Source organism: Bombina bombina, chromosome 1, assembly GCF_027579735.1.
Source record: "Bombina bombina isolate aBomBom1 chromosome 1, aBomBom1.pri, whole genome shotgun sequence".
Classification (NCBI taxonomy): Eukaryota; Metazoa; Chordata; class Amphibia; order Anura; family Bombinatoridae; genus Bombina; species Bombina bombina.
The window spans coordinates 456,700,769-456,726,489 of NC_069499.1; the positions used below are offsets into that span (position 1 = coordinate 456,700,769).

The following is a 25,721-nucleotide window of genomic DNA, read 5'->3' on the forward strand; positions in this document are numbered from 1 at the left end:
ATGGTTACCACTTGTAAGTAGATTATTTTAGCCCAATTGTATTATTCACAGAGGAGAACTCTCCTGAGTTATATCAGTCTGATTCAGCCTAACAAGGTCAGTCAAGCCCCAAAATGGCTGATAATCCTCTTTTAAACAAGGGAGCATGGAAACCCCAGGCGATCATTTCAGCCTCCTTTGGGCCTCATCAGTGAGGTGCAGCCATTTGCCTCTAGTCACATTGGGACAGGGAGTCCATGTCTGGTTCCCCCCATCACCCTTAAGGAGACTTTACGCATTTTTCCATGAATGAAAAACAGCTCAGTAGCTTGTTCTATGCTCTGGTTACCACCAGGGAGTAGATTCTTTTAGCGCATATGTGCTTTTCACAGAGGAGAACTCTCCTGAAGTTTATAAGTCGGATCCCTCTAACAAGGACCCAAAATACCAGTTCCCCATAGACCGCTATGTAAAGGCACTTTTCAGTGCCATTTTTTTTCTAACACCCAACACCCTCCAACTTTAACCCTCCAACTTTAACTGCTTCTTGCTGTTATCTTTAAAAAAAATAAAAATGCTAAAAAAAAATTAAATTGATTACAACACTACACTGTATATTTGAAAAAATAACCAGAAATCTGATTATTTATCACGCACCCATAAACGGGCACATTTTCCCGTTTATGACTGTGTGAAAAATTAGCGCTCAACTTGTAATCTTGCCCTTATTTACATATTCTTACCGGATTTTGCATTTTGCCCTATTATCCCTAGAAATTACCAAATATTGCTAAAACATGGTGCTTGGACATCCATTGGATATTATTACAGGCAAACAAATGTAGAAATCACACCAAAAGCATCTAAATGTATGTTTACAATATGAAACACATCCAACTTACCCTAAGATCGTGAACGCCATATCCTTTACGAAGAGTTATCTGGAAAACTTCAAGTGAACTTAGGAAAGCTGCTAAACGGCATAAACTTTGTTTGCCACTACCACCAACTCCAATCAAAAGAGCATTTCCATAAGGAAACTCAAGTATTCGGCTAATGCGACAGCTACAAACAGCAGAAAACAGAATTTGGTCTGAATTTTTATCATAAACAGACTGTTGTAATATACAGTTGAATTTAATTGTATCTATATTGGGTATAAGGAGTACATTTGCAAGCACAGTATATGGATGAAAAGACAAATCAAAAACAGTAGGAAATAAAATTTAGTGCAAAAACATATTTTAAATATTTTTTTTTAATTAGTTACCATATATTTTAAATACTCTGTAATGTTTTTAGTACAGGTTGCTTGAGAAAAAAGTGCCAGCTTGTTTAAATTTTCTTCTTTTTTTGTCATTTGCTGTTCTTTACCAACCAATGCATCTTAACTAATGCATTCGTTCCTGCTAATGGCTATGAAAACGGAAATGCTGGAAGACAATTATTTTGACATTACAGGGAGTGCAGAATTATTAGGCAAGTTGTATTTTTGAGGATTCATTTTATTATTGAACAACAACCATGTTCTCAATGAACCCAAAAAAACTCATTAATATCAAAGCTGAATAGTTTTGGAAGTAGTTTTTAGTTTGTTTTTAGTTATAGCTATTTTAGGGGGATATCTGTGTGTGCAGGTGACTATTACTGTGCATAATTATTAGGCAACTTAACAAAAAACAAATATATACCCATTTCAATTATTTATTTTTACCAGTGAAACCAATATAACATCTCAACATTCACAAATATACATTTCTGACATTCAAAAACATTTGCAAGGACACTCAAAAGCCTGCCATCCATGGATTCTGTCAGTGTTTTGATCTGTTCACCATCAACATTGCGTGCAGCAGCAACCACAGCCTCCCAGACACTGTTCAGAGAGGTGTACTGTTTTCCCTCCTTGTAAATCTCACATTTGATGATGGACCACAGGTTCTCAATGGGGTTCAGATCAGGTGAACAAGGAGGCCATGTCATTAGATTTTCTTCTTTTATACCCTTTCTTGCCAGCCACGCTGTGGAGTACTTGGACGCGTGTGATGGAGCATTGTCCTGCATGAAAATCATGTTTTTCTTGAAGGATGCAGACTTCTTCCTGTACCACTGCTTGAGGAAGGTGTCTTCCAGAAACTGGCAGTAGGACTGGGAGTTGAGCTTGACTCCATCCTCAACCCGAAAAGGCCCCACAAGCTCATCTTTGATGATACCAGCCCAAACCAATACTCCACCTCCACCTTGCAGGCGTCTGAGTCGGACTGGAGCTCTCTGCCCTTTACCAATCCAGCCACGGGCCCATCCATCTGGCCCATCAAGACTCACTCTCATTTCATCAGTCCATAAAACCTTAGAAAAATCAGTCTTGAGATATTTCTTGGCCCAGTCTTGACGTTTCAGCTTGTGTGTCTTGTTCAGTGATGGTCGTCTTTCAGCCTTTCTTACCTTGGCCATGTCTCTGAGTATTGCACACCTTGTGCTTTTGGGCACTCCAGTGATGTTGCAGCTCTGAAATATGGCCAAACTGGTGGCAAGTGGCATCTTGGCAGCTGCACGCTTGACTTTTCTCAGTTCATGGGCAGTTATTTTGCGCCTTGGTTTTTCCACACGCTTCTTGCGACCCTGTTGACTATTTTGAATGAAACGCTTGATTGTTCGATGATCACGCTTCAGAAGCTTTGCAATTTAAGAGTGCTGCATCCCTCTGCAAGATATCTCACTATTTTTGACTTTTCTGAGCCTGTCAAGTCCTTCTTTTGACCCATTTTGCCAAAGGAAAGGAAGTTGCCTAATAATTATGCACACCTGATATAGGGTGTTGATGTCATTAGACCACGCCCCTTCTCATTACAGAGATGCACATCACCTAATATGCTTAATTGGTAGTAGGCTTTCGAGCCTATACAGCTTGGAGTAAGACAACATGCATAAAGAGGATGATGTGGTCAAAATACTCATTTGCCTAATAATTCTGCACTCCCTGTATAGAATCATTTTTTTCCTTCTGGTTCCTTCTATTGCAAGTATTTTTGTATAATTTGTTGACATTTTGGCAAATAGTATTCTATATCCATTGTAGATACATTTTACAGTTTTTCTGCACCAAAGTCTAAAAGTGGAAGCATGGCACCAGAGATAAATATATACATATGTACTGTATATATACTTTCCAATACTATAATTCTGCAATTGGTTCTGTCAATGGGGCCTAATTATCACTGATTGAGCGGACATGATCCTATATTGCGGATCATGTCCGCTGCACATCGATAAATGCCGACAGCATACACTCTCTGCATTTATCATTGCACCAGCAGTTCTTGTGAACTGCTGGTGCAGTTTCCGCCCCTGCAGATTCGCAGCCAATCGGCCACTAGCAGGGGGTGTCAATCAACCCGAACGTATTGTATCGGGTTGATTTCCGGCGATGTCTGTCCGCTGCCTCAGAGCATGCGTACAGGTTATGGAGCAGCGGTCTTTAGACCTCTGCTTCATACTTTCGGTTTCTGGCAAACCTAAAAGCTCGCCCAAAACATGGGGCATCAAGCTCCATATGGAGCTTGATAAATAGGCGCCACAGTGTTAGCTAGTAAGTGGATTGTTGTTTTTTTTATATATATATATATATATATTATTTTATTTTTATTTATTTTTTGGCTCCAATACCCCCTTATTTTATTTAACTTATTGGCAGCACTTCCAAAAATTATTTATGATAAACCAAACTTTGTGGATTTGTATTTATGTAGGGAAGACTGAGCATCTTCCGCTGATTAATCCACCCCACCCAAGCTCAGGTGCCCTCATGATAATGTATTGGAGTTGTGTATATAAACTCACGGAGTCTCATTCTGTTTTAAAGAGAGAAGCAGGAATGATTCAGCTCATAAAGACGAAGTATTGTGGTGTTAGGACCAGTCAACATTGGGACACCTTGTAAGTTGGTGACTAGCTAAGCCCGACATGGCCTTATTATGTTACTAAGATCCCAATTTAAATATAAGAGCATAGGTGAAATTTGCAGCATTAAAAAATGTTTTGCTTATTTGCAAGTGGATGTGCGCCAATGCCCCCTGTTTTGTGTAACTATTTAGTCTCATTGGTGGCACTTCTAATGATGTATTTAAACTCTTTTTGTAAGGTGTGCTAAACCAAACTTTGTATATATTACAAAATAAAAAAAATAAGAAAGTGTGAGAATTGCAGAGGATATATAAAAGGATCAGAAGAATATAGAATATAAGCTGTGCATTCCTCTGCGTGAATAGTGACCTTGAGAGGCAGGTGGAAAGCACAAACTGGTTCTTTTAAGTATGTTCTCAGCCTTAGAACTACTAGCTTACATTTGGAATATAAAATAGCATTTTGTAACATTTATTTCTATTGTAAAAATGAATCTTCTATTTCAGAACCTGAGGTAATTTGGAAATTTCTATGCACCTGCTATAAATCTGTGATGATAGATTGGAACATGAACCATGTCATAGAACCACCGTATTTTAGGAACAAACCAAAGGCGATAATCATTTTTATGGCAATCACCTGTAATTTAGTAAGCAAAAAAACTCACATTTTAATTAGAAGCTGTTCTTTGCAGGGGATAAACACACACACTTGCAGGATCGAGAGTGAAAAAATGATCGTGCTCTAGCAAATTAGAGCATGTAATATTTTCACTATAATGACCCTTTAAGATGCTATTTGTCATATAGTTGCAAATTGTACACATACGAAAGAGTGGTATTCTAATTTAATTAAAGGGACATTCCGGTCAAAATTTAAATGCACATAGATGAATTACTTATTTGAATAAAAACATATGCGCAATATATATGTATTGACAAAAATGCTTCTAGTAAAAGAAAGCACTGTTTTAGTGTTAACAATTTTCTCTGCACATGCATGTGAAGCATAACTATTCTCAAAGCACCAGCATTTTAAATACTGCAGCTGCTCAGAGTGCCAGTGGGGCTTGTATTATGTCAGCAGTTAACAAATTGAGTCATTACCAGATGGCACAAGCAGCTTAGGTTTTCTGAGAAAGTACTTTGTTTAAAATGCTTGTGCACGGTGCATACTTGAATACACCTTTGAAACAGCTATAACTGTATATTACAAAAATGCTACTATTCAAAACTTAAATACATCCATGTGGATTCCAATTTTTGATGTAATGTCCCTTTAAATAAATATTTTGACATTTTTACTGGTAGATGTATTTTTTGTACTTTACATTCTTTAAATTTTATTCAACACTTAACAGTCTACAAACAGTAAAAAGCTAATATGCTCACATGTGCTGAATAGCTTCCTCAAAGAGGACAAGATTTATTGCAGCATGAATCTCATTGTAGTGCTCCAATACATCGGTTAAAATCCTGGTGAGCTTTTCCCAGTCAGACACTGGAAAGTATCGGGGTTCTCCCACACCATGTGCAAAGTGGCAGTATGTTAGTTGCTTGTTAGTAAATATGTGTTCATCAACACCCTGCAAATGAGAAATGTACAGTTGAAAGGAACATAAGGAACGCTGCATTGGTTCATTTCTATTTTGATGCATTTTTGCAGTATATTTGTGCCAGTAAAATGCTTTTAATAAAAGTCTCAAAATGTTTGTGTGCCCTGTGCACCCGCATTCAAAATCATACCTGTGCATAGAGTACATTGTGGCTTGTATGATGTAAACAAGTAACTGACACCATTTACACAATTGACCGAGGGTACACGTTGCATTTGCATCAAATGTGCATATGCTTCTGAAACAGTGATTGGACACTCAAGTCAAAATGAAATATCAGACGTGTCGGAACTTAAGAAAGTATTTTGAGTTCCTTCCCCCTAGTGTTAGCAACGCAATGCGCATGCGCAAAATCACAGGGAGCGTGGAATTGCGAGAAATATCCGAGTTAGAGCTGGACACTGAAGAAACTGAGGATCATGATGACGAAATGTGGGAGGGGGCAGGCGTGCATATTAAACAGCAAGTAACAAACAAGTAAGTGGTAATGCTTATAAACTATTTAGGATAATAAAATATGCTACAGTGCAAACTAAATATCGTTAGCAACTTTATAAGAATGACCTATTTGCAAATTTGGGTTGACTGTCCCTTTAATGATTCAGATAGAGCATGCAGTTTTAAGGCACGTTCCAATTTACTTCTATTATCAAATTTTGCACAGTCTTTTTATACACACACTTTCTGGGGAACAAGATCCTTCACTGCATGGCAGGACAAAGGGCTGCCATCTAGAACGCTAGCTAATGTATAACATTCTTGCATACCTGCTGTCGTATAGGCCTAGAGACACATGCATGCTCCTGAGCTTATTTTCCTGCTTAAAAAAAGAAAGAAAAAGAAACAGAAATTTTGATAATAGAAGTAAATTGGAAAGTTGCTAAAAATGTATGCTCTACATGAACCCTGAAAGAAAAAAATGGGGTTTCCCACCCCTTTGCCTAATTGGACGTACATATACGTCATGTGGCATGAAGCTCATTGTACTGCATAACATATATATATGTCCGACCTGCAGGAAGCTACAGCAGTCTTAGTTGCAAAGTTACAGCGGAATGCTGGAGTTCCTGAGCTCCAGGCATCTGCCTGCTTGTTATTTGACTTGTGGAATTTTTATTATTTCTTTGTTATTAATAAAGGTGTGATTATTTTTGCACTTTTCGTCTCAGTCTGATTCCTGGCACCCTGACATTACGCAAGGGCCATGAATCCTGATGGTGCTAATAATCCACCTTTACCTACCATCATTTCCAGGATGGATGAACAGGATCACTGCTTGGATCAATTTGCACTAGCCCTGCAAACCCTGCTGACTCGCACTGCACATTTGGACCACAGTGTCCCACAAGTTTTGGCTGCTCCTGTTTCCGCTGCTGCACCTAGTCCTACCAGGAGCCTGTCTGGCAATGCACCTCTACCTCAGTGATATGGAGGCGATCCAATTAAGTGCAGAGGGTTTTTTAACAAGGTTGGCATTTACTTTGAGATGTTACCTCAGACGTTTCCCTCTGACAGAGCTAATGTGGGATTTCTCATCTTGTTACTCTCTGACACAGCTCTTACCTGGGCTAATCCCTTGTGGGAGACTAATAAACCTGTGATTTGGGGGCGGAGCTGATAGCTGTTGCGGCAGGACGTGTTGGAAGAGAGCTCCTGAACTTACTTGATCCCATTATAGTTATTTTCCAACTTTATTTTATTTTTTTGTGATTTAATACTACCTTAAGTCATTTAAGTGGAGTCTGGGACTTTCTGACAGACAGCGGACCTGCCTATGTTCCTCAGCTAACTTCAAAGTGTTTTGCCACGAGGTCAAGAGGCCTATTCAGTGATACTGCACATGTTGTTGAGGCTGCCGTGTATATACCCCCCCCCCCCCCCCCGGGATCTATGATTCTGGGTTAACGAACCAGAGGGATTATCTCTGGCCATATCATTCACCTGCATATTATACCATGTAAGATTATACCGTGCAGCAATTGCCTTACTTGGCAGAATAAGAGACGGATAAGTGCCTTTCCCGCTGTACAAGCACTTTCTAAAGATGGCGCCTATTGTTAACTTTCTGCTTGAAGCAGTGACAAACTTACTGATGGAACATCACGAGAAACTATTACAATCCTGGTCAGCTGAGTGGGGTAGCGTTTCTGAGCTAGCAAAACAAGTTGGTTCCCGATACTCAATGCCAAGAGCCCCTGTGGCGATGTCAGACCCGGACCCGAGTACCCAGATCTCCACCCTGAGCTCATCGGACACTTTGCCTCAAGCTCAAGTTCTGGCTGAGACCGACCGGATCTGTCACCTAAGGGGCCAGGAGAGCTCCACTGGGGATATGCACATCTCTTTAGACAGACTCATGGACCCCAGAGAGCAAAGGACCTTGTTCACTGAGAGACAACTATATGTAAAGGAGGCGACTAGGGCTACAACAACGTGTACCTTGCCTTTCACATCGATGAGCGCACACCATTTCCAGGCCGTTGGTGTCTTGGTGAAGCCACCTTCGGTGTTGTTGGAGCACCGGGAATTAGAGGAGATAAACTGGGAGGAGCAGTTGCGAGCAAAACCGGCTCACCGTGTGGAACACACTCTCCACTCTGTTCATCAGTGTCACATTTTGCGCAGCATGAAATCGGCTGACAGAGACTTGGTTTTTATTGACCCAGAAGGTAACCGGTGCCAACTTTTTGATCCGGGAGGCCCAAGCCGGAGACAGGGGCGATCAGATCCCGGTACATAGATCTGAGGTAACTGCCCCACAGTTCTGGCTCACGGAACTACGGCTGAGACTTTTTACCGGGACATTGTGTACAGTGTTAACTCCAAGATGCTTGCTACACTAATACCCCTTTTATTTTACCATATATATGACTCTCACATCAGCTATCTTCCAATTGTGTTTTACTAGTTTGTAGGGCTATGGACAATGTGTGACAATAGGTGAGGTTGTATGTGGGGTTTTGTGTGATGCCCAGACCTGCAGATGTGAAACTGTACAAATCATTTTGGGATGAGATCGTATACAATTCATATATTTATGCCATTACGGTCTGCCTAATTATAAGATGCAAAGATAAGCATTGGCTGATACATACCTAGGTGTCATAACTCTTCTAGGTACCTATCCTATATTACAAGGGAAGTATTAATTCATATTGTTAGCTTATGTCCCATAGAAGATTACCACTGCATTACTATCATAAAAATTATATAACTCCCCACCATTAGTCATATAGGTTATTTTTCAAGCCATAAGGGTCTACATTTATATTTTGACATACACCTGCCTAATTTACTCTAACTGGGGCATTAGATGGCTCCAGGCCACATAATTGTGGTGAGACCGGTATTTTAGTTCCCCCCTAGAGTCTTATAGTCTAAGATGAGCAATCAAATGGCACCTTAATACTAGATTGGATTGCCTACCCCCTAACACAGAGCTTATCACTTGTGTTATCTATATCCTAGTTTATTTTGGAGCAACCTGGAAGTATTAATTGAGGTTTTAAAAGGTTATTCCTTGATAGCCAATCCTTAGACTCCATCTCAACTTATTTGCCCTAGCATAAGGCGGGAATAGGCACCTCAATACAGGTCTAGAAAGGCTTATAAAATTAATTGAGATAATGTTAAGAATGCTGTCACGGTTAAATATTCATTCTGTTCTTATAGTTAATTTATAATCCATATGGTTGATAAGATATTATGTTACTTCGCTCCTTAGGTCCAAGAGTGGCCTATTTATTATTTTGCTTTTCCCTGTGGGTAGTTTTCCCCTACATGCCCCCAGATATCTTCCTCTCTATAGTTTCAGCAGTCCAAGAGAGGCTGCTAGAGTTTAACTGGGGTAATATGGGTTACACTTTATGCAATTATGAGGGGAACCTCTCTATACAAAAAAAAATGGGGCTCAGTTATCTAGCATTTGTTATATTTGTTTATAGTCTAATCTCTGCGACTTGCTGCTTGACTGTTATGATTATGATGTACTCACTTATGTATACAGTACATAGCGGTCATGATATTGTGTATTCTTTATTTTCCTTGACTATGGTTATTATTTTGTTCCTGAAGCAAATTATGCTTTCAATTGTATTTTCTTTATGCCTCAATAAAAAATATTATTAAAAAAAAAAAAAAAAAAAAAAAACCCTGTGATTTCAAATTACCCTGAATTTGTGGCCTCCTTTCGAAGGGTATTTGATGTTCCGACTCACTCCTCCTCTGCTGTTAAATGACTCATGTCCATTCAGCAAGGTACGAGATCTGTTGCTCAGTATGCCATTGAGTTCCATACGCTTGCCACAGAGGTAGGTTGGAACAATGAAGCCCTTGTTGCTGCCTTCTTTCATGGGCTCTCTGATGCGATTAAAGACGAAGTTGCTGCCAGAGATTTACCAGAGGATCTTGAGGCATTGGTGTCTTTTTTTATCCTAATTGACATCAGACTCAGAGAGAGGCCCTCTTTCAAGGAGCGTTTGCGGAAGCCTCCTGTTCCGTTGTCTCCTAAGTGTTCATTCCCACCCCTGCCTCCCTCTCCTCCCATGCCTCCTGGTCCTGAGTCACCAGGTACTGCTGACCCGATGCAGTTGGGATTCACGCATCTCTCCGTGGTGGAGAGGGCCTTTAGGAGGAGGTATGGGCTCTGCCTCTATTGTGGGTTACAGGGCCACCTTTTTAAGTCTTGTCCTACACTGCCGGGAAACACTCGCACTTAAGGTCCTGTCGGGGGCAGACCTTGGGTGGTTTATCCTTGTCCCCGGAACCGCTAAAGGAGAAACCTTTGGTCACGGTTGTCCTTTCCTGGGTGGACTCCTCCATAGTCACCCAGGCTTTTGTTGACTCCGGTGCTGTGGGCTATTTCATTGACAGTGCTTTTGTATCACTTTTGTACCATTCCTGTATTGCCTCGGTCCATTCCGCTTGCTATTGAGGCCATTGATGGCAGGCCCCTTCAGCCCGCACTTGTCACTCACAAAACCACTCCGTTATCCATGGCTGTTGGGGCTCTCCATTTTGAAACCCTCCAGTACCAGGTGATTAACTCTCCACATTTTCCGGTTGTTCTGGGTTATCCCTGGCTCCAAAAGCCCAATCCCAGTCTCGACTGGCGCAGGTCCGTAATTTTGTCATGGTCTCCGCAATGTATTTCCACTTGTCTTCGGAAACCAGTCAAAGTCTTGTGCACTTCTTCGGTATCTCAGTTGCCAGAGGAGTATCGAGAGTTCCTAGATGTTTTTGAAAAGATTCGTGCTGGTACGTTGCTTCCTCGCTGGTCTTACGATTGTGCCATAGACCTGCAACCCGGAGACATTCCTCCTCAGGACTGGCTTCTTCTTTGTGAAGAAAAAGGGTGATGAGTTAAGACCATGCATCGATTATAGCGGTCTTAGTTGTCTTACTAATAAGAATGCTTACCCTATTCCGCTCATTACGGAACTCTTTGACCACCTCAAGGGAGCTACGGTCTTTTCTAAACTTGATTGAGAGGAACATACAATCTAATTAGAATTAAGGAGGGCCACGAAGGGAAAACAGCATTTAACATCAGGAGAGGGCATTATGAATATCTTGTTATGCCCTTTGGCCTATGTAATGCTCCTGCTGTTTTTCAGGAATTTATTAATGATGTCCTACAAGATTTGTTGCAACAGTGTGTTGTGGTGTACTTAGAAGACATCCTCATACACTCACCCACACTTGAGGCTCATCGTTCTGATGTCACACGGGTACTTCAGAGACTACGTGAGAATGGCCTGTTTTGTAAACTCGAAAAATGTGAATTCCATCAGACTCAAGTAACCTTCCTAGGTTATGTGATCTCCGTTGCAGGGTTATCCATGGATCCTGACAAGTTGTCTGCAGTTCTGCAGTGGCCTCGCCCAGTTGGTCTTCAGTCTATTCAGCGTTTTTTTGGGCTTTGCCAATTACTATAGAAAGTTTATTAAAAACTTTTCTTCCTTGATCAAACCTATCACTGACATGACCCGTAAAGAGAATCATCCACTCCATTGGTCACCTACTGCCATTAAGGCCTTTGATAGTCTTAAGACTGCCTTTGCTGCTGCTCCAGTACTGGCTCATCCTAACCCTGTCCTGCCTTTTGTTCTTGAGGTCAATGCGTCTGAGACTGGAGTAGGTGCCCTCTTGTCTCAACGTCCTACGCCTGACAGTTCCTAGCATCCGTGCAGTTTCTTCTCTAAGAAATTGTCTCCAGTGGAGTGCAATTATGAAATTGGCGACAGGGAATTACTGGCCATCATTTTTGCACTCAAGGAATGGAGGCATCTTCTCGAGGGTACTAGCGTACTAGTGCTCATTCTTACTGACCACAAGAATTTAACTTATCTATCCGAAGCAAAACGTTTGTCGCCCCGACAGGCCAGATGGGCGCTATTTTTGTCTCGGTTTAATTATGTGGTCTCCTAACTGCCTAGTAGTAAGAATGTTGGGGCTGATGTCCTCTCTCAACAATTTTCGCCTTTGTCCAAGGAGGAGTCTGTACCTACTCCAGTTATACCTCCTGATCATATTTTGGCTACCATACATACTAATTTGACTTCTCCCTTGGGGGAGGAGATCCTGGCTGCACAAACCAATGCATCTCCCGAGAAACCTAGTGGTAAGTGCTTTGTTCCTGAGAATCTTCAAACTAAACTATTGCACACTTACCACTATACTAAAGCTGCAGGTCCCCCGGGCAAGAACCAAATTATTTGGTCTGTCACTCGACAATTCTGGTGGCCAGGTCTTTGTTCTGATGTTGCTGCGTATGTTGCCTCCTGCTCAGTTTGTGCACAGAATAAGACTCTTCGACGTCTTCCTGTGGGTCTTCTTCAACCTATTGCTAATGGTGAGCGTCCTTGGACACCTTTCCATGGACTTCATTGTCGAGCTCCCTGTTTCCAATGGCAATACTGTTATCCTAATGGTGTTTGACCATTTTTCTAAAATGTCACATTGCATTCCCTTGAAGAAGCTGCCTACCGGTCAGGAGCTTGCTTCAATGTTTGCCTGGGAGGTCTTCCGTTTACATGGGTTACCCAAGGAGATAGTGTCGGACCCGGGTAGCCAGTTTGTCTACAGATTTTGGCATTCCTTTTGTGCTCAAATGGGGATCCAGCTTTCCTTCTCCTTTGCATATCACCCTCAATCCAATGGGGCTGCGGAACGGTCTAATAAAGCTCTGGAACAGTTCCTCCATTTCTATGTCTCAGAGCACCACAATAATTGGTCTGAACTGTTACCTTGGGCAGAGTTCGCTCGTAATAGTGCTATTAATGCTTCCTCACAGTTATCCCCATTCATGGTGAATTATGGGTTTCAACCATCCTTGTTGCCCAATTCATTCATGTCTCAGGGTATTCTGGCTTTGGAGGAGTATCTCCGGCAACTCCGTTCCACATGGGTGAAGATTAAGGATTGCCTTCATCATTCTATGCAGCGCCAAAAGTTCCAGGCTGATCTTAGGCATCTGCCCACACCTTCCTACCAGGTTGGTGAGAGGGTTTGGCTGTCCTCTCAAAACATGAACCTTCGTGTGCCTTCCAATAAACTGGCTCCTCGTTATGTTGGTCCTTTTTGAATACTCCGACGGGTCAATCCTGTGGCTTACACTCTTGACCTTCCTCCTGCAATGCACATCTCCAATGTTTTCATGTCTCCCTCTTGAAACCATTGGTTTGTAATCAGTTTACCACTGTGTTGCCTGGTTCCCGTCCTATCTCTGTTAACAACCATGAAGAATATGAGGTCAGCAGCATTATTGACACTCATATGTCCAGGGGCCGTGTACAGTATTTGGTTCACTGGAGGGGCTATGGTCCTGAGGAGCGTTCATGGGTTCCCTCCTCTGATGTTCATGCTCCCGCCCTTCTCCGTGCCTTTCATGCCCGTTTTCCCAATAAGCCTTTTGTCCTCCCGCGGGGGAGGGGTCATTGAGGGGAGGGTACTGTCAGGGTTTTTTCCCTGCTTTGTTTGCCATGTGCTGCTGGCAGCCATTTTGCTTACCTTTTCTTGCTGAATCTGGTGCAGAGTGTGTGATGCTGCTCATTTACTGCATGCCCTTTTATGGCCAGACTGTTGTACATCATCCGTGTGAGACAGGTTGCAGTCTCAGAATTGTGATGTCATCACTTATTATTTAAAGGGCCTCTGTTCATTATGCTTTGCCCTTGCGTTGTCTCAGACCTATTTTGTGAGTTACTGTGTATTACCCGTCTGTCTGACGTCCCTCCTGGTTCCTGACTCGGCTCATCTGACTACTCGCTTTGGCTCCTGACTCGGCTCGTCTGACTACTCGCTTTGGCTCCTGACTCGGCTCGTTTTATTATTTCTTTGTTATTAATAAAGGTGTGATTATTTTTGCACTTCTCGTCTCAGTCTGATTCCTGACACCCTGACAGACGCTCCTTGAAAACCCACCTATTCAGAGAAGCTTACCATCTCTCCTCCATCCCTCATCCAAACCAAACTAATACATGAACTGCCTGACTCACTGCTGCAACTACAACTGATGTGACAACTACCCCAACCTTATGTCTCTGCCCCCTAAACCTGTAGACTGTGCGCTCTTTGGAGCAGGGCCCTCTTCCTCCTGTACTAGATTTGTTTAGTTTTGTTATGTTTTGTATTATATCACAAATTCTTGTCATTGTATACCCCTATCATTGTACCCAGCGCTACAGAATTTGGCGGCGCTATACAAATAAATGATAATAATAATAGAGAGCTATTTGGGGGGGAACATGGAGGTGGAAGGGCGGAGGAGGATAACTACACTACATATAAATATATATTTTATATATATATATATATATATATAAATTAATAATAATAATAAAAAAGTAAACTGCATACTGGAGCTGTTTGGGAGGGATCAGGTAGAGATCAGAGGTGGGCGGTGCCCGGTGGGGGGGTAATCTCTACCCTACAGCTAAAATTAACCATACAAGCTACTTGATTAACCCCTTCACGGCCGTGAATAATAGAAGTGTGGTGCACAGCTGCAATTAGGGGCATTCTAATTACCAAAAATCAATGGTAAAGCCATGTATGACTGCTATTTCTGAAAAAAAGGGGATCCCAGAAAAGCTTTTACAATCATGTGTAGTACATTTTTACTTTGACCGCAGTTAGCATGCAAGCAAAAAAATTATTTAGTGGGTCACTTGTAATCTGGGCCAAATCTGTTTAAAATCTGTGGTAAATTTAAATTTCAATATTTTGATAAAGAATAATGTATATATAAAATGTGCAGTTGACATGTATTAAATATTTTGATGTTAAATGACTTAAAAATGAGAATAAAGATTCCTGTTTTTGCACTCTTGCTAGCAGGTTTTCAGTACGTACGTAATTTGCACTCACCACACAGCTAGCAGTTTTTCTACAATCCCTAGTTTTATATAAGAGCAGCCGACATCACAGGCTGCTTATAAAAGTAATCTGTGAAGGAGCAGCAATTTCCTAGCTAAATAGGAACAATTAATAACTTAAGAGTATGTGTCAGTCCCCCTGCTCCTTAGCATTGCTGCTGTTATTTCAGCTTGCTGCATGGATGCCTAAATAATAAATCAGGACCTACAGAGACAAGGTGGCTGTAATTTACACCCTCACTGCTACAATAACTTAACCCTATGCTTTGAACACAGATGGATTAAATAGTTATTGGATGGATATGTTCAATAATGCAAAATATTATTATTATTTATTTGTTATCGTAGCGAAAATCTGTAGAGCTGGGTACAGATATAAGGGTATACAATGACAAAGACTTGTGATAAGATACAAAATACATAACAGACAAAAGATATCTAATACAGGAGGAAGAGGGCCCTGCTGTGATGAGCTCACAGTCTACAGGTTGAGGTTGCAGAGACATGAGGTTTGGGGCAGCTTGTCACATGGATTGTAGTTGCAGCAATGAGTCAAGGCAGTTCAAGATTTATTTTGGTTAGGCTGAAAAGGAGGCTATATGAGGTTGGAGAGAGAAAGTCTGATGGATCGGGGTAGAGAGTTCCAGAGGACAGGAGCAGCTCCTGAGAAGTCTTGGAGGCGGGAGAGGGACGTAGAGATAATAGTAATTAAAACAATGTAAATAGAAATCTCATGCTGCCTTCAAAAGATGTTAAACACCTGTTTTTGTGTAAAATGTGTGCTTGCCACAAGCTCATTAGACCACCTAAAGCAAATTATGTTACCTGCAAAGATTGCAAATGAAATAGATTATTTAAGCAGTTTGCAGCATTTTGAAAATCTAAGTTGCACAAAATGAAGAGGATTATTTTTAAATTGGTAGATGTCTGGTATCGTACAGGTAGCTGAGTATTTAAATTAGCTTAAGATAAAAAACAATTGTTGTCTTAGATTTTTTTCTGCACAGTACTGGAGGTGGTACTTAAGGGTCTGCTAAGGGTTTCAGTGCTTATGTTCATCATGTTGTGCATTAAAATGCCACTTGTCACATTTCCACCTGGCAGACAACAGCAGCAGCCAGACCTAGCAGTTCTCCTTCTTTCATTTCAACTACACATACATGCCCCTTGCCTGGTACTTGAAATAAGCAGTATAGGATATTAACAGGCTGATATATACATGGCAGTTTCTAAAGAACCTGACTCCCAGGGAAAAAATTCAAAATGCACCCAAACACCTGCCCCCCACCCCAAAAAAAAAACAAAAAAACCCCAACATTCTAAGGTATTCAATCTTACAAGAGCCAGACCTGAGGACAGGAAATGCTGAGGGAGTGGTGGGACAGGCAGTGTACATTTTCTACAGTGAAAAGCATTTACAGGCACTGCATCCTCTGTTTGCCAGGCACTGCATCCTCTGCATTTCCAACAACTCTGGTTCTAGCTCTATACAATGTTATGTGCACCTGTAGTGGCCCTGGTGCTCTGTGTAGCAGCCAGGTCACCTGTCCCTGAGAAAGGCCTTACTGCTAGGGAATTGTTATGTGTTTTGATGAAGTGAGTGAAAGAGTCTGCAGTGCCAATCGTCTGATGGGATGTGAGTTTGGGCCTGATGGAGGACTCAGGGGCTGATCTGATCTTACTTGTATGTGGTTAACAGAGACACTGCAGATCCAGGCATATAATTGAGGTCTGATTTGGGTAGCTGGCTTAGAGATGGGCTGCATGGTTTTGATCTTATGTGAGGATGTGACCGGCAAAGGGACTGAGGCCCAAGGGTCTGATCTTCAATCTCATGTAGGCATGTGATTGACAAAGCAACTGCAAAGCCTTGGGATGTGACCTGATGTCTGGTGTGGATGGCGACAGGGCCAGGGGCCTAATCTGTGGTCTAATTACAGCCTTGCCTATTTCCCCCCATCCATCCGCCCATCATCCTGTTTTTCTATGGAAGGCAGCATGTCAAACCTAATTGCCTTGGACATGTACTGAGAAGAGTTTTCTAAAAATGAACTGCACTGAATTAAGTATTGTCCATCTTTTTAAAGAAAACTTAAGCTCCAGGTGCACAATGAATATTTACGTATACATATTTTAGTAGTTGTTTTTTTTACCTCAAAATATCTTTTAGCTGTATCAATGAGAACTTTTTTAAAATGCTCAATGTCTTTTTCTTCCATGAGTTTATCGGAGTAAACTCTTGATGATTCATGCAGCCATAAATGGACCATGTCACTGTAGTACCGAACACATTCAGGAGAAGCAAGTAGCAATCCCTGATAGAGAATATGAGAGTTAGTTAAATTTACGTAGATCAGTCCATACATGCAAGCTCACTCTTGGTAGGTTTATGACATGACTAAGATTTATTTCATTGTTTTGGCTTGCACAAGCTCGAATCCGTCCATAGCCTTACGAAGTGATATACCTGTGATATTGTAGAGATACCAATACACAAGTAATCTCTTATCTCTAGCAATTTTCTGCTTGACAAGGAATAGTGCTTTTAAAAGGCCAATTTACTGAAAAATACTTCCAGTTTCAGACTGTATATTGTGTAATATTTGTTTGGAGAAATAAGTTGCCATAAAATGTATTGAAGACACAATGTGCTGAACAGACTTTTGGTTGGACATGGCTGTTAAACATCAATGTTTATTTCCAGAACAACACACCTATTTCTCTATAGCGAAAGAGTTAGACAATTCCCATGGTCCTTAAAAAGAGGCCTTAAAGACTTCACCAAAATTTCTTGTCTGCAGTCAACAAGGTGTATTGGACATTGCCCAATATATGTATATAAAAAGCCGGTCATGCACAGACTGTGGTAAACAATTTACTGCACAATTTCTTACTGTTGTATTTAATCTTCTACTCTGCTTCTGTACTAGAAGGCCAATTAAAACTAATTAGCATGTAAGACCCTATTAAACCATTATTTTAAATTGTGCAGAACTGTTTGTAATTTCCTCATTTGCCTTCAGCTACAACTGTTGCTTTAATTTTAAGAGTTGCAAAGCAAATATAACAAGTGTCTTAACTGGTATCCCAGAGGGCAATTTTTTCACATTATTTTACATTAATACTGTATAAGTGCAAGTAATTTGCAAAGCTTTCTTTGTGAATATCAAAAAAGTAAGAACATTTCTAATTGCATATTTAATGTTTTTTTTTACAGAATTAAGGAGATATAAAACGTTTTAGAGCAGAAAATAATTTTAGTAGGTGTTTTCCAAACATATTAACAGCTTCCAGTACCTTCTTAAGCCTTTTTTTTAGGCTATAATCAAATTAAGTTTTCGCCCATTTCTCAAAACACAACCTGCTCCCAATATGGAAAAAGTCTAATGCAATGCATTTTCTTGCTCTCTTGTGAAATGTTTTACACATGCAAGATACTAATCTTACAAAATAAAGAGACATCTGCATTGCTTGAAATGTGTATTTCCCACAAAATGGTATTCAGTCATACTGCAATAATATAAAGTAGGTATTAAATGGACATGAACACCTTTTAATTGCAATACTTTTAGTAGTATTGCCATAAATTAGCATGCAAGCTGTTTTCTCAGGCCTAGATTTGGAGTTTGGCGTTAGCCGTGAAAACCAGCGTTAGAGGCTCCTAACGCTGGTTTTAGGCTAACTCTGGTATTTGGAGTCACTCAAAAAAAGGGTCTAACGCTCACTTTTCAGCCGCAACTTTTCCATACCGCAGATCCCCTTACGTAAATTGCGTATCCTATCTTTTCAATGGGATTTTTCTAACTCCGGTATTTAGAGTCGTGGCTGAAGTGAGCGTTAGAATTCTAACGACAAAACTCCAGCCGCAGGAAAAAAGTCAGTAGTTAAGAGCTTTCTGGGCTAACGCCGGTTTATAAAGCTCTTAACTACTGTACTCTAAAGTACACTAACACCCATAAACTACCTATGTACCCCTAAACCGAGGTCCCCCCACATCGATTAAATTTTTTTAACCCCTAATCTGCCGACCGCCAACTACGTTATCCTTATGTACCCCTAATCTGCTGCCCCTAACACCGCCGACCCCTATATTATATTTATTAACCCCTAACCTGCCCCCCACAACGTCGCTGCCAGCTACCTACACTTATTAACCCCTAATCTGCAGACCGCAAAGCGCCGCCACCTACGTTATCCTTATGTACCCCTAATCTGCTGCCCCAACACAGCCAACCCCTATATTATATTTATTAACCCCTAATCTGCCCCCCACAATGTCGCCTCCACCTGCCTACACTTATTAACCCCTAATCTGCAGAGCGGACCTGAGCGCTACTATAATAAAGTTATTAACCCCTAATCCGCCTCACTAACCCTATAATAAATAGTATTAACCCCTAATCTGCCCTCCCTAACATCGCCGACACCTAACTTCAATTATTAACCCCTAATCTGCCGACCGGAGCTCACCGCTATTCTAATAAATGTATTAACCCCTAAAGCTAAGTCTAACCCTAACACTAACACCCCCCTAAATTAAATATAATTTTAATCTAACGAAATTAATTAACTCTTATTAAATAAATTATTCCTTTTTAAAGCTAAATACTTACCTGTAAAATAAATCCTAATATAGCTACAATATAAATTATAATTACATTGTAGCTATTTTAGGATTAATATTTATTTTACAGGCAACTTTGTAATTATTTTAACCAGGTACAATAGCTATTAAATAGTTAAGAACTATTTAATAGTTACCTAGTTAAAATAATTACAAAATTACCTGTAAAATAAATCCTAACCTAAGTTACAATTAAACCTAACACTACACAATCATTAAATTAATTAAATAAAATACCTACAATTACCTACAATTAAACCTAACACTACACTATCAATACATTAATTAAATACAATATCTACAAATAACTACAATGAAATAAACTAACTAAAGTACAAAAAATAAAAAAGAACTAAGTTACAAAAAATATAAAAATATCTACAAACATAAGAAAAATATTACAACAATTTTAAACTAATTACACCTACTCTAAGCCCCCTAATAAAACAACAAAGCCCCCCAAAATAAAAAATGCCCTACCCTATTCTAAATTACTAAAGTTAAAAGCTCTTTTACCTTACCAGCCCTGAACAGGGCCCTTTGCGGGGCATGCCCCAAGAAGTTCAGCTCTTTTGCCTGTAAAAAAAACATACAATACCCCCCCCAACATTACAACCCACCACCCACATACCCCTAATCTAACCCAAATCCCCCTTAAATAAACCTAACACTAAGCCCCTGAAGATCTTCCTACCTTATCTTCACCATACCAGGTTCACCGATCCGTCCTGAAGAGCTCCTCCGATGTCCTGATCCAAGCCCAAGCTGGGGGCTGAAGATGTCCATGATCCGGTAGAAGTCTTCATCCAAGCGGGGCAGAAGAGGTCTTCCATCCGATTGAAGTCTTCATCCAGGCGGCATCTTCTATCGACATCCATCTGGAGCGGAGCGACAGCATCCTGAAGACCTCGGACGCGGAACATCCATCCTGGCCGACGACTGAACGACGAATGACGGTTCCTTTAAATGATGTCATCCAAGATGGCGTCCCTCGAATTCCGATTGGCTGATAGGATTCTATCAGCCAATCGGAATTAAGGTAGGAATATTCTGATTGGCTGATGGAATCAGCCAATCAGATTCAGCTCGCATTCTATTGGCTGATCGGAACAGCCAATAGAATGCAAGCTCAATCTGATTGGCTGATTGGATCAGCCAATCGGATTGAACTTGATTCTGATTGGCTGATTCCATCAGCCAATCAGAATATTCCTACCTTAATTCCGATTGGCTGATAGAATCCTATCAGCCAATCGGAATTCGAGGGACGCCATCTTAGATGACGTCATTTAAAGGAACCGTCATTCGTCGTTCAGTCGTCGGCCAGGATGGATGTTCCGCGTCGGAGGTCTTCAGGATGCTGCCGCTCCGCTCCAGATGGATGTCGATAGAAGATGCCGCCTGGATGAAGACTTCAATCGGATGGAAGATCTCTTCTGCCCCGCTTGGATGAAGACTTCTACCGGATCATGGACATCTTCAGCCCCCCGCTTGGGCTTGGATCAGGACATCGGAGGAGCTCTTCTGGACCGATCGGTGAACCTGGTATGGTGAAGATAAGGTAGGAAGATCTTCAGGGGCTTAGTGTTAGGTTTATTTAAGGGGGGTTTGGGTTAGATTAGGGGTATGTGGGTGGTGGGTTGTAATGTTGGGGGGGGTATTGTATGTTTTTTTTACAGGCAAAAGAGCTGAACTTCTTGGGGCATGCCCCGCAAAGGGCCCTGTTCAGGGCTGGTAAGGTAAAAGAGCTTTTAACTTTAGTAATTTAGAATAGGGTAGGGCATTTTTTATTTTGGGGGGCTTTGTTGTTTTATTAGGGGGCTTAGAGTAGGTGTAATTAGTTTAAAATTGTTGTAATATTTTTCTTATGTTTGTAGATATTTATTTATTTTTTGTAACTTAGTTCTTTTTTATTTTTTGTACTTTAGTTAGTTTATTTCATTGTAGTTATTTGTAGATATTGTATTTAATTAATGTATTGATAGTGTAGTGTTAGGTTTAATTGTAGGTAATTGTAGGTATTTTATTTAATTAATTTAATGATAGTATAGTGTTATGTTTAATTGTAACTTAGGTTAGGATTTATTTTACAGGTAATTTTGTAATTATTTTAACTAGGTAACTATTAAATAGTTCTTAACTATTTAATAGCTATTGTACCTGGTTAAAATAATTACAAAGTTGCCTGTAAAATAAATATTAATCCTAAAATATCTACAATGTAATTATAATTTATATTGTAGCTATATTAGGATTTATTTTACAGGTAAGTATTTAGCTTTAAATAGGAATAATTTATTTAATAAGAGTTAATTAATTTCGTTAGATTAAAATTATATTTAATTTAGGGGGGTGTTAGTGTTAGGGTTAGACTTAGCTTTAGGGGTTAATACATTTATTAGAATAGCGGTGAGCTCCGGTCGGCAGATTAGGGGTTAATAATTGAAGTTAGGTGTCGGCGATGTTAGGGAGGGCAGATTAGGGGTTAATACTATTTATTATAGGGTTAGTGAGGCGGATTAGGGGTTAATAACTTTATTATAGTAGCGCTCAGGTCCGCTCGGCAGATTAGGGGTTAATAAGTGTAGGCAGGTGGAGGCGACGTTGTGGGGGGCAGATTAGGGGTTAATAAATATAATATAGGGGTCGGCGATGTTAGGGCAGCAGATTAGGGGTACATAAGGATAATGTAAGTAGCAGCGGTTTACGGAGCGGCAGATTAGGGGTTAATAATAATATGCAGGTGTCAGTGATAGCGGGGGCGGCAGATTAGGGGTTAATAAGTTTAAGGTTAGGGGTGTTTAGACTCGGGGTACATGTTAGAGTGTTAGGTGCAGACGTAGGAAGTGTTTCCGCATAGCAAACAATAGGGCTGCGTTAGGAGCTGAACGCGGCTTTTTTGCAGGTGTTAGGTTTTTTTTCAGCTCAAACAGCCCCATTGCTTTCTATGGGGGAATCGTGCACGAGCACGTTTTTGAGGCTGGCCACTTGCGTAAGCAACTCTGGTATCGAGAGTTGAAGCTGCGTTAAAAATGCTCTACGCTCCTTTTTTGGAGCCTAACGCAGCCTTTATGTGGACTCTCAATACCAGAGTTATTTTTATGGTGCGGCCAGAAAAAAGCCGGCGTTAGCTACGCGGGTCCTTACCGACAAAACTCTAAATCTAGGCCTCAGTAAATTAACACATTGTTTGCTCATTTCTTTAAGCGGCAACCCCCCCCCCCCCATGCCATATTTGGAGAAGCCAATCTGGACGTGTTACCTAAATATCATTATATTGTGGTATTTTCTCTTCCCACCTCTGCTTAGGCCAGTTAGGTTAGATATGTGGCAGGGTTAGGGCTGTGAGGTCTGCGGTATGCACATTCAGTTCTCATAACTGAAAAGCCCACAGTCTTCAGAGTAAAAATTATGGGAAAGCAAAATAAACACAGCAAAGGATTTTTGCTAAAAATATAAACATTTAGTATATCAGTAGTATAATTTTTTTTTAAACATTGGACTAATTGATAACTATTGCACATAATTCAAATTAATTTATACCATAGTTGGAAGGAGATATATTTTTTAGTTTAGAACACAGCTTATTTTTCTTATGTGATATTAAAAATAACATTTCTACCATTAAACCATAAAAATGTAATTCATTTCTACTAAATTTTACCTGAAATATGTGCGTTAAATCTCGCAAATTAAAAATATAATGGAATCTTATGGCAGTAGGCAAAAAGTTCTGAGTCATTTTGTGATGTAGGCAAACGGTGGCTTGTATAAGGTTAGATATGGATTTAACCACACTGTAACTAAATCCACCATGTTGGAAATGTGTACTTATAATTCTGCTGTAAATCATATTTAGCGCATCTTGTCCAGGAAAATGCACAGCAAACACAGAGAAATGCCTCTGAAAAACAAAATGGATAAAGTTACATATTCTGTTTGCAGCCTAGTTCCTCGCTTTATTTATGGCAACTAGAACAATTAATTGATTGTCAAATTATACCTCAAATTTAGCTAGCTATATGTTATATACCCAATAATTTCAATTTCAATACTAATAAAAACGTTTGTGATCATTTTAGGTAAATAAGACTATATTTATTAAGAATATAATGTAAAGGGACTTGGAAGTCAAAAGCTTCATGATTCAGACAGAGGTCTCCAGGGCTGGATCGGGACGGAAAATAGGCTCAGACATTTTAGAGAGGAGCAGCCACCACCTCCCCTCAAGATTATATGACCTTACACCAAATATGACAAGTATAATGTATTAGTATGAATAGCAAAACATTTAAAAGTTTGTAACACCCTTCTACAAAAAGTTCACCATCATTAGAGAATACTTATTTTCTTTTCCATGTGGGAAATACAGTTATTACACATAAGCAGATAAGAGCAAATTAGTAGTCTACCATTCGAAAGTAAAAAAATACAAAAGTTAAAAATTATATATATATATATATATATATATATATATATATATATATATATATATATATATATATATATATATATAATTTTATATATACAGGCATACCTTGTTTTATTGTGCTTTACAGATATTGCTCTTTTTATAAATAGAAGGTTTGTCGAGCAAGTCTGTTGGCGTAATTTTACCAACATATATACACATATTCCAAAGATCTGAATATATAAAATGAAAAAACGGATATGTCTAATTAGGTAGTGCCATCAAATCCGATGATCTTGAAATAACCTCAAATGGAAAAAAGAAGGAAATATATAGTGTTATACTGTGATTTATCAGTGACTTAAAGGTATCCTACTCACATGAGGTGGAGCTATAGTAAGCGCAATCACTGCGCACACCTGCTTTTATACTGGCAGGCAAAAACTCTCCCAAGGGCTATAAAATATGCAATTTATTAAAACATATAAAACATTGTAAAACATCCAATTTTTTATTTTAATTTTAAATTAGGATTTTTCATTTTGGTATTTTTAATTAATTTATTAGTAAAATAGTATTTTTTATTTTATGTAATTGGGGTTAATAGGTTAATTAGGTAGATTGCATTGTGGGAGATTGGCAATTTAGGGGTTAATAGTGTAATTAGATACTTTGCGTTTTGGGTGGGTGGCGGATTAGGGGTTAATAACTTTATTATGTACTTTGCGATGTGGGTGGTGGATTAGGGGTTAATAGTGTAATTAGAAACTTTGCGATTTGGGTGTTGGCAGATTAGGGGTTAATACATTTATTAGTTATTGCAGTGGGGGGGATGGCTGTTGAGAGGTACATATTGCACATGCGTTAGGTTTTTGTTAAAACTTCCAGGACATTATGGTGCTCATATACTCAACGCAAGGCTTGCTGCGCCTGTCTGTGTGTAGAGAGGTGAAAATGGAGTAAAATTTCTCAATTATCGCCGCATAAGTCCATGCACTGAATATGTGATACCGACTTGCGACGCTGGTTCTGTATTAGTTTATGGGAGTAAAAATAGGGGCTGATGGGTGAAATATACACGCCACACTTGTATGCATATATGTGATCGCAACATCCGACAACAAATAGCTGACACCGGCTTTTGTGGGCGACTCCGGATATGTGATCGGGCTCATAGTGCTCAAGACTCTATAGGTTCCTGAACCTGGGTCACTAAGTGGAAAGGAGCTACAAATCTGTTTAGGATACAAAGAAAGAGTTACAGTTTATAAAATAAGTAAATTTAAAGTTGTTTATTTTTTTATTTTACGCTCTTTATGAAACCTTAAAGTTTAATTTTGACTTCCATGTCCCTTTAATTATTATTTTCGATTCATCACTAATAATCTATTAAAGGGATAGTCTACACCTTAGTCATCTTAATGTCTTACCTTAGATTAAGCTACAAATATCCTCCTTCTATATCATGCAGCAGGAACAGTAAAAAAGTTATTTTAAAATGAATATTGTTTATGGCCACTTTTAAATGGTTGACAAGCTCCGCCCACTGATGACATTACAATCTGGGCTGCATCTAGGCCCTTTGCCTTGACAGTCTGTTGAATCCAAATAGTGAGCCTTTTGTGATTGGATGCCATATGCAGCCCAGATCGTTATTTTGTCAGTGGGCTGAGCTTGGCAGTCATCTCAAAGTGACCATAAACAATAATAATTTTAAAATAACGTTTTTACCATTCCTGCTGCATGATATAGAAAAGGTACAGGAAGGTTGCAGTTTAATCTAAGGTAAGACTTTAAGATGACCAAGGTGTA

General features: G+C 39.9%; 1 protein-coding gene across 1 annotated transcript in view; it reads right to left on the reverse strand.

The window, feature by feature from the left end:
- LOC128658546 (dynein axonemal heavy chain 11-like) overlaps nt 1–25,721 on the reverse strand; it is a 1,692,686-nt gene that overhangs the window by 481,612 nt on the left and 1,185,353 nt on the right. The window contains 4 exon segments of the mRNA XM_053712841.1: nt 882–1,044; nt 5,274–5,467; nt 17,028–17,189; nt 23,163–23,402. Coding sequence (XP_053568816.1) covers nt 882–1,044; nt 5,274–5,467; nt 17,028–17,189; nt 23,163–23,402 — 759 coding nt within the window.